This window comes from Trichomycterus rosablanca, chromosome 18, assembly GCF_030014385.1.
Source record: "Trichomycterus rosablanca isolate fTriRos1 chromosome 18, fTriRos1.hap1, whole genome shotgun sequence".
In the NCBI taxonomy this organism is placed as follows: domain Eukaryota; kingdom Metazoa; phylum Chordata; class Actinopteri; order Siluriformes; family Trichomycteridae; genus Trichomycterus; species Trichomycterus rosablanca.
Genome location: NC_086005.1, coordinates 8,657,876 through 8,671,271, shown reverse-complemented (window position 1 = coordinate 8,671,271; position 13,396 = coordinate 8,657,876). Strand labels below are relative to the sequence as shown.

General features: G+C 38.3%; 2 protein-coding genes across 2 annotated transcripts; both read right to left on the bottom strand.

The window, feature by feature from the left end:
- Positions 1 to 1,927: 1,927 nt before the first annotated feature.
- On the bottom strand, positions 1,928 to 3,819 carry LOC134332664 (cornifelin homolog). The gene is made up of 3 exons (XM_063014403.1): positions 3,714 to 3,819; positions 3,038 to 3,192; positions 1,928 to 2,469 (listed from the first exon to the last, which is right to left on the bottom strand). Exons 1-3 carry the CDS (start codon positions 3,817 to 3,819, stop codon positions 2,344 to 2,346), a joined length of 387 nt encoding a protein of 128 aa, XP_062870473.1. The 3' UTR covers positions 1,928 to 2,343.
- Positions 3,820 to 9,632: 5,813 nt separating this feature from the next.
- Positions 9,633 to 11,438, bottom strand: LOC134332670 (cornifelin homolog). Its single transcript, XM_063014410.1, has 3 exons — positions 11,333 to 11,438; positions 10,657 to 10,811; positions 9,633 to 10,090 (listed from the first exon to the last, which is right to left on the bottom strand). The coding sequence occupies exons 1-3, from the start codon at positions 11,436 to 11,438 to the stop codon at positions 9,965 to 9,967; spliced, it is 387 nt and encodes a 128-aa protein (XP_062870480.1). The 3' UTR covers positions 9,633 to 9,964.
- Between the last annotated feature and the right edge of the window lie 1,958 nt (positions 11,439 to 13,396).

The following is a 13,396-nucleotide window of genomic DNA, read 5'->3' as shown; positions in this document are numbered from 1 at the left end:
TAAAGCAGTTTACATTTCTGAGCTTTACGCCTGAGCCGAGATGAATAAGAGAAGTAATTCTTGCCAAAACTTCCGTTAAAAAACATGTTCATCCAGTTTCTCCCCCATGATGATGTTTACCAGAAATGAAACTATTTAGTCTTCAAGTTTAATTCTTTATATTATTCATTGTAAATCCTCCAGAATATAGTGTAAATAAGTCTAAGGCTTTAGTTCAGTTCCCAAAACCGTATTTAAAAATGTAATACATTAAATTCAAGACAATTCATAACCTCCATCTCCTATCTAATTAGAACTATAATCTAGTAATCTAATATTATAGTATAATCTATACTAAAAAGATGAATTAAATGTATTATTTTGGCAGATAAGTGCTAAACCACACTGTAAGTTTTAGTCTTACCTGTATTAGTTGAATGCTGCCTTTTCTAGTCGTCTTCAATACTTTATATAACGCTTCTCATATCATGCAAAAATCTGTGATTGGAAAGTAGAACAACCTGTTCTAACCATACTTCCGTTCATTGCACAACACACAAACTCTTACCTTATAAAGACAAAAGGGCATTGAATACGAATGATTTAATATTCTAAATGCAAGTTTTAATGTGAAAGCAGGCAGGCAGGGAAATTGTAGTAGCTCCAATTGGCCTGATTTATTTATTATATTTTAACGTCATGTTTTACACACTTTGGTTATATTCATGACAGGACAGGTAATTACTGGTTACACAAGATTCATCAGTTCAAGTCTTTAATGTTAATCACAGTCATGGACAATGTTATATCTCCAATTTACCTCACTTACATGTTTTTGGACTGTGGGAGGAAACCGGAGCTCCCAGAGGAAACTCACGCAGACACAGCGAGATCATGCAAACTTTACATAACAAAACAAACAAGTGTTGGATCACTCTCATTCATATATATATATATTTTTTTGTAATACCATAATAAACCAATTATACAATTTCTTCTTATCAACAGCAAAACTTTCACTGTAAACACAAAAGTGGAGGAGAAATACCAATCTTACATTAAACTAGCAATGGTTCCAGAACTGCACCAAGACCAGCAACAAGTAAACATAAGGCCAGTCAGGTGACACAACTCCATAACCCTTGTTCTATTAATGTCATCTCACATTCTTTACTATTGTATGAGCAACCAGTCCTTCTCCCATTCCCTTTCACCACATTATAATTTTTGATATTTGGTAAAAGAAAAAATGATTTGAGGTGGTGAAAGAATAAAAGAAATGTGATGCACCCCTGCTTTTAGTATTCTATCTACTACAATACGACTAATACATAGTACATGCAACACTGCCCTCTAGTGGACATGTTTATATTCCATGAAAGCGTGCACAATGCAGCGGCTGTTTCCATTATTGTTATTATTATTATTACTTATTATTATTATTATTATTATCATCAATATGTGCTAAAGAGAAGTGATCCTACAATTCGTATTACTCTAATTTCCTTCGGGATCAATAAAGTATCTATCTATCCATCTATCTATCTATCTATCTATCTATCTATCTATCTATCTATCTATCTATCTATCTATCTATCTATCTACTGTAAAATAAGCACAAACAAGTATGCATACACATGTAGCCATTCATTAATACCTAAATAAAAATAATCTAAAAGATCTTATTAATAGATCAACATGATAAAGCTTTACAACAGCCTTTGAAGTATTCAAAATTATGGTCACTCCATTATTTGATGTAAAAAGATGCAGCCGAGTGTATCATGAAACCAGTAGATGTCGCCAGAGTGCACAGGGAAACTGTGTTAGAAAAATTAACATTTACAGTGAGTTCACAGCAGAACCTATAAAAGAAACCTTTGACACACAAGACGTGTATTTTATTCCCAGCATTATTTAAACAAATAATTTATTTATTAGGATTTTAACGTCATGTTTTACAGAAACGGTAGTAACTCGTTACACAAGATTTACCAGTTTACAAGTTAAATGTCAAACAAAGTAATGGACAATTATGTATCTTCAATTCACCTTACTTGTATGTCTTTGGATTGTGGGAGGAAACCGGAGCTCCCGAAGAATATGCAAACTCCACACAGAAAGGACCCAGACCGCCCCACCTGGGGATTTAACCCAGGACCTTCTTAGCGCCATCCACTGAGCCACCGTGCCGCCCCATTTATACAAATAAAAGACAAACTGGTACACAAAGTTCATAGAACAATAAAATGTGAAATCTGAAAATAATACTTTCTGCCCTTACATAAAATATCACATTAGGATACATACAACACTTTTTTAATAGATTCTATATGTTTATAGATAAATTAGGAAAGGTGCACGTTATGCTGTGGGTCTGGCACCAATCAGGGCAATGGAAATGGAGCGACTTTTCATCTCACGGGCCATTTGGCACCAGGCGCATGATGTACAGCATGTAGCAATCAGACAGTCGTTACAGTGAGTGCCCTGTCAAGACATTTATTTTTATTTGACAACCATATAGAGATAAAACACATTCCAAACAGTATGTGGACACCCCCTATAATTACTGAGTTTAGTTTTTTTAACATCCATTAAGAACAGGTTTGTAAAATTAAGGACATAAAATAAATGGTGTGCTTCCAATGGTCTAAAGAAGATTCATTCAAGTTCAAGCATGCCTGTACACTGGGCACAAAGTAAAGTCAATGAAGACAGGCTTGACAAATTTTGAGTAGAGGAACTCCAGTGGTCTGCACAGGCTCCAGAACTCAACCCCATTAAAGATACCTGGAATTAATTAGAACGTGGATTGCAAAGCAGACCTTCCCATCTAACATTTGTAACTGTAACTGGCCTCACAAATGCACTTTGACTTAAATGGGCACAAAGTTCCACAGACACACTTCTTGTAAAAATCTTCTAAAAGCTTTCCCAGGAGGCTGTTATAACCACAAAGGGAGGAGGACAACTACAAATTAATGGGATGTCCAGCAATCTCATGGCTGGGTGTCCACATACTTTTTGCCTTTTAGAGTGTCGTTATTCAGTTTACCTTAATTCCATAACGGTGTCTCATCGACACCCTCATGGTCCAAGTTACAGGTCTGACACAACCACAAATGTCCAACAGGGGGAGACACAGACACTGCCCATATTCCTCAGTCTTGATGCAGGCAAAGCAGGGGCAGCAGCAACACGCAAAACAACCTACAAGACAGAAACCAGGTAACTTATCAACACATCGACACCGAGCCACCACTGCCTCACATTAATCAGATTATTAGCCAATCAGTGAAATATAGCACATACGCCCCTTTTACTTTGTGTTCATTAAGACATCCAAATTCTCTGTGAACTCTGATAATCCTTAACAATTGCCTTAAGTCTTCTTGACACCAGCCAGCAAGTGATTCTTAGCTTTAACACATATGCGGACCACACTCTTCTGATGTCTCTACTGCTTGCGCTGGCACCTCAATTAGACAACAAGAGTCACTGTTGTAGCAGCAAAAAGGTGATTCCCCATCTGGCCTTTGTCTAACATGACCAGGCTACTGGCACCACTGACACCTGAAATCCGGTCTCTGCAGCAGTTGGCTGGTATACTAGACTGCTGTGCCACATTATGATAGTCAATAGTCACCAACACACTTTTAATTTCCAATATATGGAATTAACCTTTTTTTACTACTCTGCACTACATTTATGACAAACAACATTCAACTTACACTCTGCTTTGTCATCGTAGCAGTCACAGATCCCTGAGCTCCACTCATCAGATGTTTGAGAGTCCATAATGATCTGGGGTTGTGTTATCATCATCTTGTTCGACATTTCTGCACCTAAACACAAGTACAAACATCATTCACAAAAACATTACTGAGGTGCTTAAAGCAGATGATGTGTGTAATCCAGTGAAAACACAAATGTACATTTTATTTCCACCAGCTACAGGTCTATCACCGGTCTATTTCTACAGGTCTAATACCCGACAGCCACTAAGCAGGCAGATGGGCTAACACATGCTTCATTTGTTCATTAGTGCAGTCAGACCGCCACCCTTTGCAAATACTCCAGGGCAGAAATACACACAGAACAAAGAAGCAGTTCATCAGAGGCCATACACATACTTATTCACTTACTAAAACCTAAGTGCAATTTAGAGCAGTCATTGAGTAAAGGAAGATGTTTTGGACCATTGGAGTTCCATCCCTACATTACAGTCCCAAAGACTTGGAAAACAGGTGCAGTGGATCATTGAGGCTGTTCTGCTGGCTTTTAGAACCCAATAACTTACTGTGTTGGATATAATTATTTTGTTTACCCTGTCTGCATATATTCAGCCTTATTTTATTCACCTAATATGGAGGAAAATGGAGTTCCTGTATTAAGGCCGGAGGCAACAGCAGTTATTTGCAGATGCTGTCCTCTTGGCTCCTTCTGACGGTGTCGAACAGCTATGATGAGACCTCCAACTATTATTCTCTCGTAAAAAAGAGTGGGTTGGTTTCTTGAGGTGAAGGGACAAACATGCCTGAAGTGAAAACGTCCTCAGGATAATGACTGATGGAAAAATAAGTGTATGATGGAGAAGGGAATTGGATTAGTTCCCACAGTCTTGTAGTTATTGTACAATTCTGTGGTGCCACAAGAAGCAGAAATGAGTTTTCTTCCTCATGTGATTAGACTTACTCTCTGTAATATGATCTAAAGCTCAGACATACAAGAGAACCTCAGAGTAAAGCTGCTGCACCACTGAATCTAAAGGAGATAAATGAAGTGGTTTGAAAACCTTGAGAAGATGCACTCTGGAATGGTTAACTGGAGCAGTTTCAGGCCCATCACACAGGACAGAGATCATAGGAAGGAAGACCCAGGACTTGCTGGAAGGATTTTTATAAACAGCTGTTTGGGAACACCTGAAGGATCACTCATGAGGAAACTACATCTGAGGCTTTTGTTTTCCAAGTGTGCAAATAACTGTCAGTTCAGTTTAAATCAAGACATCCCACATTTTATTTTCCATGAGAGTAACTTATAAAAATAAATCTATTTTCTCTTCACAACCTTGCAAGAGACCAGCGTTATATGTACTTTTAATTGCTACAGTCAAACTCGACCTTTATATATGAACACCTGCTATTAAGCCCACAGCTATAGTCAGTCTTTTCAGTCTAACTGGAAAAACAAGGTCGAATCATAGAATCTGCTACGTGATGATGCATTTCTCACAGAAAGCATGAACCCAAAACAGTTTCAGAAAACAATGAGACAAATCACAAGGAACATCTGGGCAGAAAAACAAGACTGGATAATATGAACTGCATCATTATGCACATTAAAAAGGGCCAAAGGGTGAAGTGTAGAGAGCGGGCCATTAAAATTGCCAAAAAAAAGGAGCACATTGTTTAAAAAAAAGCCATCAGGCTGTTTACTAGCGACCTAAATAACACCCCTTCTGATGATAGAGTTGAGGTATTTTAACCACCCATGTTCTATTAATTCTATTATCAGCCACTCAATTCTATTAAACAAATCCCATGCTTGTGCCCCTGTGCACATGGTTTGATGAGTTTGGAGTGGAGAAACTCCAGTAGTCTGCACAGAGCTCTGAGCTCAACCACACTAAACACTTTAACTGTCTGACATTAGTATTTGACCTCATATAGGCTCTTTTGACTGAACGGGAACAAGCTGCCACAAACACGCCTAAAAATTTGTAAAAAAAAAAAACCTTGTGTCCACATACTTTTGGTCATATGATCTACTGTGACTTGACATACAGTAACCCTGACTCAGACTCTCTTTCAACTTCACTCTGCTACTACTTTCATTATTTCTACAAACCCCCTCACTCACCCTGATTTGGTACTTGTACCGTACTGCCACCCTCATTGAAAGGGCAACAGGTGGCACACATAACCCGAGACCAAGACAGTTAACTGCCCGGTAGCTGGCACCAGCTACTACCCCGAAATGAGTGGCTGCCCTGAAACCAGTAGCTGTCCCGAGGCCAATAGTTGTCCCGAGACCAACAGCTGTCAATATGGCAGGGGCACAAAGATCCAAGATAGGGAGGAGCGAACAGACACCAAACTCAGACGCAGTGGCACAGGTGAAGCACGGGAAACACCAGAATGCACAGCAGCCTAAAAATGCCACATGTCAATTAATTCATTTAGTCATTCATTCATACATTCATTTTCAGTTACCGTTTTATTCTGATCAGGGTTATGTTGGGAGTCTACATTAAAACAATAAAGAAATACATCCTGGACGGGGGCAATTTAAAACAGCCATACCGCCTACCAGCATGCTTTTGTTAAAAGGGAGGAAATGTAAAGTTCCCAAATCAAAACCCACAAACAAAAATGAAATTCAAATAACAAATAACGGTATCAGTGTTTTTCCACAGGTGGTGAGGAATTTTGCACTCCCCATTTAGTCATTTCTAACTCCCTACTGCAATTCATCACATGCCCCCTCTGCAGGACCAACTTTATTTATAAAAAATAAAGTTACATTCAGTAGCACAATTATTTATGCGGATTTTTAATAGTCAATATATTCAATCTGAAAAATGAGGTGCAGTGGTAAATTACGGTAGCTCACTACCGCTGGGATTGGATTGTTGGATTGAATCCCCAGCAGTGCTATCAGCTAGTCGGGCAACTATATACATGCAATGGATTGACATCCTGTCTGGGGTGTGTTACTGCATTGCGCCCAGTGATTACGGGAAAGCCAGGCCCACCATGATCCTGAACAGGATAAAGCAGTGATAAAACATAAAAATGAAATGAATGAAAATACATTTGTACATACATGACCTCATGTCTGTGCAGCATTCGCACAGTCCTGTAGTCCATTTGGTTTCGTCGGGTACTGCTCTTGGCTGCTGCCGAATCACTACAGGCATGATGCTTAAAAAAAAAAAAATTCACTGTTCAGTTCAGTTCAGTTCGATGCTGAAAGTGAAAAAGTGAAATCACAGAATGCACTACAGCAAAAAAATTGACATATGGCCATGTGATTGCTTGATATCCAATCCCATTCCAAAACCATGGCTAAAATATGGAGTTGCAAATTCTCTTTCCTCTTTACAGCCTTTACTTCTGAAAATACTTTTGGTAATATGAGCCCATTTAGTCAAAACAGAACTCGAGCAACGTTCCAATGCATCCCAAAGGTGTTTAGTAAGGTTAAGGTTTGGATTCAGACTCTGTAGTTCCTCTACACCAAACCTGTCAAAACACATCTTTATGGAGCCCAGTCATTCTGGAACAGGAAAAGGCCTTTTTCCATACTTTTGCACCAAAGTTGGAACCATATCAATAAATGAATACAATAAGGTTTATTGAGGGTTTATTCAGCCACAAGAGCATTAGTCATTCAGATCTTCATTCCATTCTCATCAAAATGTACCACTAGCACTATGCATTCAGGCATTTCACTGGATTTTAACATCATGTTTTACACTTTGGTTACATTCATGACAGAAACGGTAGTTACTCATTACACAAGGTTATATGAACACAGTCATGGACCGCCACCCGGACCGCCCCACCTCGGGAATCGAACCCAGGACCTTCTTGCTGTGAGGTGACAGTGCACTGCACATGGTAAGCTGAAGTTAAAGCAGTTTACATTTCTGAGCTTTACGCCTGAGCCGAGATGAATAAGAGAAGTAATTCTTGCCAAAACTTCCGTTAAAAAACATGTTCATCCAGTTTCTCCCCCATGATGATGTTTACCAGAAATGAAACTATTTAGTCTTCAAGTTTAATTCTTTATATTACCCATTGTAAATCCTCCAGAATATAGTGTAAATAAGTCTAAGGCTTTAGTTCAGTTCCCAAAACCGTATTTAAAAATGTAATACATTAAATTCAAGACAATTCATAACCTCCATCTCCTATCTAATTAGAACTATAATCTAGTAATCTAATATTATAGTATAATCTATACTAAAAAGATGAATTAAATGTATTATTTTGGCAAATAAGTGCTAAACCACACTGTAAGTTTTAGTCTTACCTGTATTAGTTGAATGCTGCCTTCTCTAGTCGTCTTCAGTACTTTATATAACGCTTCTCATATCATGCAAAAATCTGTGATTGGAAAGTAGAACAACCTGTTCTAACCATACTTCCGTTCATTGCACAACACACAAACTCTTACCTTATAAAGACAAAAGGGCATTGAATACGAATGATTTAATATTCTCAATGCAGGTTTTAATGTGAAAGCAGGCAGGCAGGGAAATTGTAGTAGCTCCAATTGGCCTGATTTATTTATTATATTTTAACGTCATGTTTTACACACTTTGGTTATATTCATGACAGGACAGGTAATTACTGGTTACACAAGATTCATCAGTTCAAGTCTTTAATGTTAATCACAGTCATGGACAATGTTATATCTCCAATTTACCTCACTTACATGTTTTTGGACTGTGGGAGGAAACCGGAGCTCCCAGAGGAAACTCACGCAGACACAGCGAGATCATGCAAACTTTACATAACAAAACAAACAAGTGTTGGATCACTCTCATTCATATATATATATATTTTTTTGTAATACCATAATAAACCAATTATACAATTTCTTCTTATCAACAGCAAAACTTTCACTGTAAACACAAAAGTGGAGGAGAAATACCAATCTTACATTAAACTAGCAATGGTTCCAGAACTGCACCAAGACCAGCAACAAGTAAACATAAGGCCAGTCAGGTGACACAACTCCATAACCCTTGTTCTATTAATGTCATCTCACATTCTTTACTATTGTATGAGCAACCAGTCCTTCTCCCATTCCCTTTCACCACATTATAATTTTTGATATTTGGTAAAAGAAAAAATGATTTGAGGTGGTGAAAGAATAAAAGAAATGTGATGCACCCCTGCTTTTAGTATTCTATCTACTACAATACGACTAATACATAGTACATGCAACACTGCCCTCTAGTGGACATGTTTATATTCCATGAAAGCGTGCACAATGCAGCGGGTGTTTCCATTATTGTTATTATTATTATTACTTATTATTATTATTATTATCATCAATATGTGCTAAAGAGAAGTGATCCTACAATTCGTATTACTCTAATTTCCTTCGGGATCAATAAAGTATCTATCTATCCATCCATCTATCTATCTATCTATCTATCTATCTATCTATCTATCTATCTATCTATCTATCTATCTATCTATCTACTGTAAAATAAGCACAAACAAGTATGCATACACATGTAGCCATTCATTAATACCTAAATAAAAATAATCTAAAAGATCTTATTAATAGATCAACATGATAAAGCTTTACAACAGCCTTTGAAGTATCCAAAATTATGGTCACTCCATTATTTGATGTAAAAAGATGCAGCCGAGTGTATCATGAAACCAGTAGATGTCGCCAGAGTGCACAGGGAAACTGTGTTAGAAAAATTAACATTTACAGTGAGTTCACAGCAGAACCTATAAAAGAAACCTTTGACACACAAGACGTGTATTTTATTCCCAGCATTATTTAAACAAATAATTTATTTATTAGGATTTTAACGTCATGTTTTACAGAAACGGTAGTAACTCGTTACACAAGATTTACCAGTTTACAAGTTAAATGGCAAACAAAGTAATGGACAATTATGTATCTTCAATTCACCTTACTTGTATGTCTTTGGATTGTGGGAGGAAACCGGAGCTCCCGAAGAATATGCAAACTCCACACAGAAAGGACCCAGACCGCCCCACCTGGGGATTTAACCCAGGACCTTCTTAGCGCCATCCACTGAGCCACCGTGCCGCCCCATTTATACAAATAAAAGACAAACTGGTACACAAAGTTCATAGAACAATAAAATGTGAAATCTGAAAATAATACTTTCTGCCCTTACATAAAATATCACATTAGGATACATACAACACTTTTTTTAATAGATTCTATATGTTTATAGATAAATTAGGAAAGGTGCACGTTATGCTGTGGGTCTGGCACCAATCAGGGCAATGGAAATGGAGCGACTTTTCATCTCACGGGCCATTTGGCACCAGGCGCATGATGTACAGCATGTAGCAATCAGACAGTCGTTACAGTGAGTGCCCTGTCAAGACATTTATTTTTATTTGACAACCATATAGAGATAAAACACATTCCAAACAGTATGTGGACACCCCCTATAATTACTGAGTTTAGTTTTTTTAACATCCATTAAGAACAGGTTTGTAAAATTAAGGACATAAAATAAATGGTGTGCTTCCAATGGTCTAAAGAAGATTCATTCAAGTTCAAGCATGCCTGTACACTGGGCACAAAGTAAAGTCAGAAGACAGGCTTGACAAATTTTGAGTAGAGGAACTCCAGTGGTCTGCACAGGCTCCAGAACTCAACCCCATTAAAGATACCTGGAATTAATTAGAACGTGGATTGCAAAGCAGACCTTCCCATCTAACATTTGTAACTGTAACTGGCCTCACAAATGCACTTTGACTTAAATGGGCACAAAGTTCCACAGACACACTTCTTGTAAAAATCTTCTAAAAGCTTTCCCAGGAGGCTGTTATAACCACAAAGGGAGGAGGACAACTACAAATTAATGGGATGTCCAGCAATCTCATGGCTGGGTGTCCACATACTTTTTGCCTTTTAGAGTGTCGTTATTCAGTTTACCTTAATTCCATAACGGTGTCTCATCGACACCCTCATGGTCCAAGTTACAGGTCTGACACAACCACAAATGTCCAACAGGGGGAGACACAGACACTGCCCATATTCCTCAGTCTTGATGCAGGCAAAGCAGGGGCAGCAGCAACACGCAAAACAACCTACAAGACAGAAACCAGGTAACTTATCAACACATCGACACCGAGCCACCACTGCCTCACATTAATCAGATTATTAGCCAATCAGTGAAATATAGCACATACGCCCCTTTTACTTTGTGTTCATTAAGACATCCAAATTCTCTGTGAACTCTGATAATCCTTAACAATTGCCTTAAGTCTTCTTGACACCAGCCAGCAAGTGATTCTTAGCTTTAACACATATGTGGACCACACTCTTCTGATGTCTCTACTGCTTGCGCTGGCACCTCAATTAGACAACAAGAGTCACTGTTGTAGCAGCAAAAAGGTGATTCCCCATCTGGCCTTTGTCTAACATGACCAGGCTACTGGCACCACTGACACCTGAAATCCGGTCTCTGCAGCAGTTGGCTGGTATACTAGACTGCTGTGCCACATTATGATAGTCAATAGTCACCAACACACTTTTAATTTCCAATATATGGAATTAACCTTTTTTTACTACTCTGCACTACATTTATGACAAACAACATTCAACTTACACTCTGCTTTGTCATCGTAGCAGTCACAGATCCCTGAGCTCCACTCATCAGATGTTTGAGAGTCCATAATGATCTGGGGTTGTGTTATCATCATCTTGTTCGACATTTCTGCACCTAAACACAAGTACAAACATCATTCACAAAAACATTACTGAGGTGCTTAAAGCAGATGATGTGTGTAATCCAGTGAAAACACAAATGTACATTTTATTTCCACCAGCTACAGGTCTATCACCGGTCTATTTCTACAGGTCTAATACCCGACAGCCACTAAGCAGGCAGATGGGCTAACACATGCTTCATTTGTTCATTAGTGCAGTCAGACCGCCACCCTTTGCAAATACTCCAGGGCAGAAATACACACAGAACAAAGAAGCAGTTCATCAGAGGCCATACACATACTTATTCACTTACTAAAACCTAAGTGCAATTTAGAGCAGTCATTGAGTAAAGGAAGATGTTTTGGACCATTGGAGTTCCATCCCTACATTACAGTCCCAAAGACTTGGAAAACAGGTGCAGTGGATCATTGAGGCTGTTCTGCTGGCTTTTAGAACCCAATAACTTACTGTGTTGGATATAATTATTTTGTTTACCCTGTCTGCATATATACAGCCTTATTTTATTCACCTAATATGGAGGAAAATGGAGTTCCTGTATTAAGGCCAGAGGCAACAGCAGTTATTTGCAGATGCTGTCCTCTTGGCTCCTTCTGACGGTGTCGAACAGCTATGATGAGACCTCCAACTATTATTCTCTCGTAAAAAAGAGTGGGTTGGTTTCTTGAGGTGAAGGGACAAACATGCCTGAAGTGAAAACGTCCTCAGGATAATGACTGATGGAAAAATAAGTGTATGATGGAGAAGGGAATTGGATTAGTTCCCACAGTCTTGTAGTTATTGTACAATTCTGTGGTGCCACAAGAAGCAGAAATGAGTTTTCTTCCTCATGTGATTAGACTTACTCTCTGTAATATGATCTAAAGCTCGGACATACAAGAAAACCTCAGAGTAAAGCTGCTGCACCACTGAATCTAAAGGAGATAAATGAAGTGGTTTGAAAACCTTGAGAAGATGCACTCTGGAATGGTTAACTGGAGCAGTTTCAGGCCCATCACACAGGACAGAGATCATAGGAAGGAAGACCCAGGACTTGCTGGAAGGATTTTTATAAACAGCTGTTTGGGAACACCTGAAGGATCACTCATGAGGAAACTACATCTGAGGCTTTTGTTTTCCAAGTGTGCAAATAACTGTCAGTTCAGTTTAAATCAAGACATCCCACATTTTATTTTCCATGAGAGTAACTTATGAAAATAAATCTATTTTCTCTTCACAACCAGCGTTATATGTACTTTTAATTGCTACAGTCAAACTCAACCTTTATATATGAACACCTGCTATTAAGCCCCCAGCTATAGTCAGTCTTTTCAGTCTAACTGAAAAACAAGGTCAAATCATAGAATCTGCTACGTGATGATGCATTTCTCACAGAAAGCATGAACCCAAAACAGTTTCAGAAAACAATGAGACAAATCACAAGGAACATCTGGGCAGAAAAACAAGACTGGATAATATGAACTGCATCATTATGCACATTAAAAAGGGCCAAAGGGTGAAGTGTAGAGAGCGGGCCATTAAAATTGCCAAAAAAAAGGAGCACATTGTTTAAAAAAAAGCCATCAGGCTGTTTACTAGCGACCTAAATAACTGAAGTAGTACTTCAGAGATCATCAGTCATTACATGGCATACACTTTCTTCTTAAATTCATCAAATACAAAGAAACTGTGCTCTAAATGTGCAAGGAAATGTCTTATTTCGTTTTGTTTCCTTGTGTAAACATCAGAAAAACATGAAATTTGAACAGGGGTGCACAAACTTTTAAACACAAACTCTCAAAACAAAGCATGTTCTTCAAAAGTTGCTTGAGAATCGACCTGACTATGTACCTGACTCACTGATTCACCTCATTAGTTCAGTGGGCTCAGAAAGTGATTTAGAGCAGAAAAAATTCCACACTAAGAGTATTTGATCAGTTGTATATAAACTTACAGTAGTTATGAT

Excerpts from the sequence above, each read along its gene's own strand:
- LOC134332664 (XM_063014403.1), bottom strand. The coding sequence starts at position 3,819 with ATGTCGAACAAGATGATGATAACACAACCCCAGATCATTATGGACTCT. Across the intron at positions 3,193-3,713 it reads CTACGATGACAAAGCAGAGT|GTTGTTTTGCGTGTTGCTGC; the intron begins GTAAGTTGAATG and ends TCTGTCTTGTAG. Across the intron at positions 2,470-3,037 it reads GACACCGTTATGGAATTAAG|GGCACTCACTGTAACGACTG; the intron begins GTAAACTGAATA and ends ATGTCTTGACAG.
- LOC134332670 (XM_063014410.1), bottom strand. The coding sequence starts at position 11,438 with ATGTCGAACAAGATGATGATAACACAACCCCAGATCATTATGGACTCT. Across the intron at positions 10,812-11,332 it reads CTACGATGACAAAGCAGAGT|GTTGTTTTGCGTGTTGCTGC; the intron begins GTAAGTTGAATG and ends TCTGTCTTGTAG. Across the intron at positions 10,091-10,656 it reads GACACCGTTATGGAATTAAG|GGCACTCACTGTAACGACTG; the intron begins GTAAACTGAATA and ends ATGTCTTGACAG.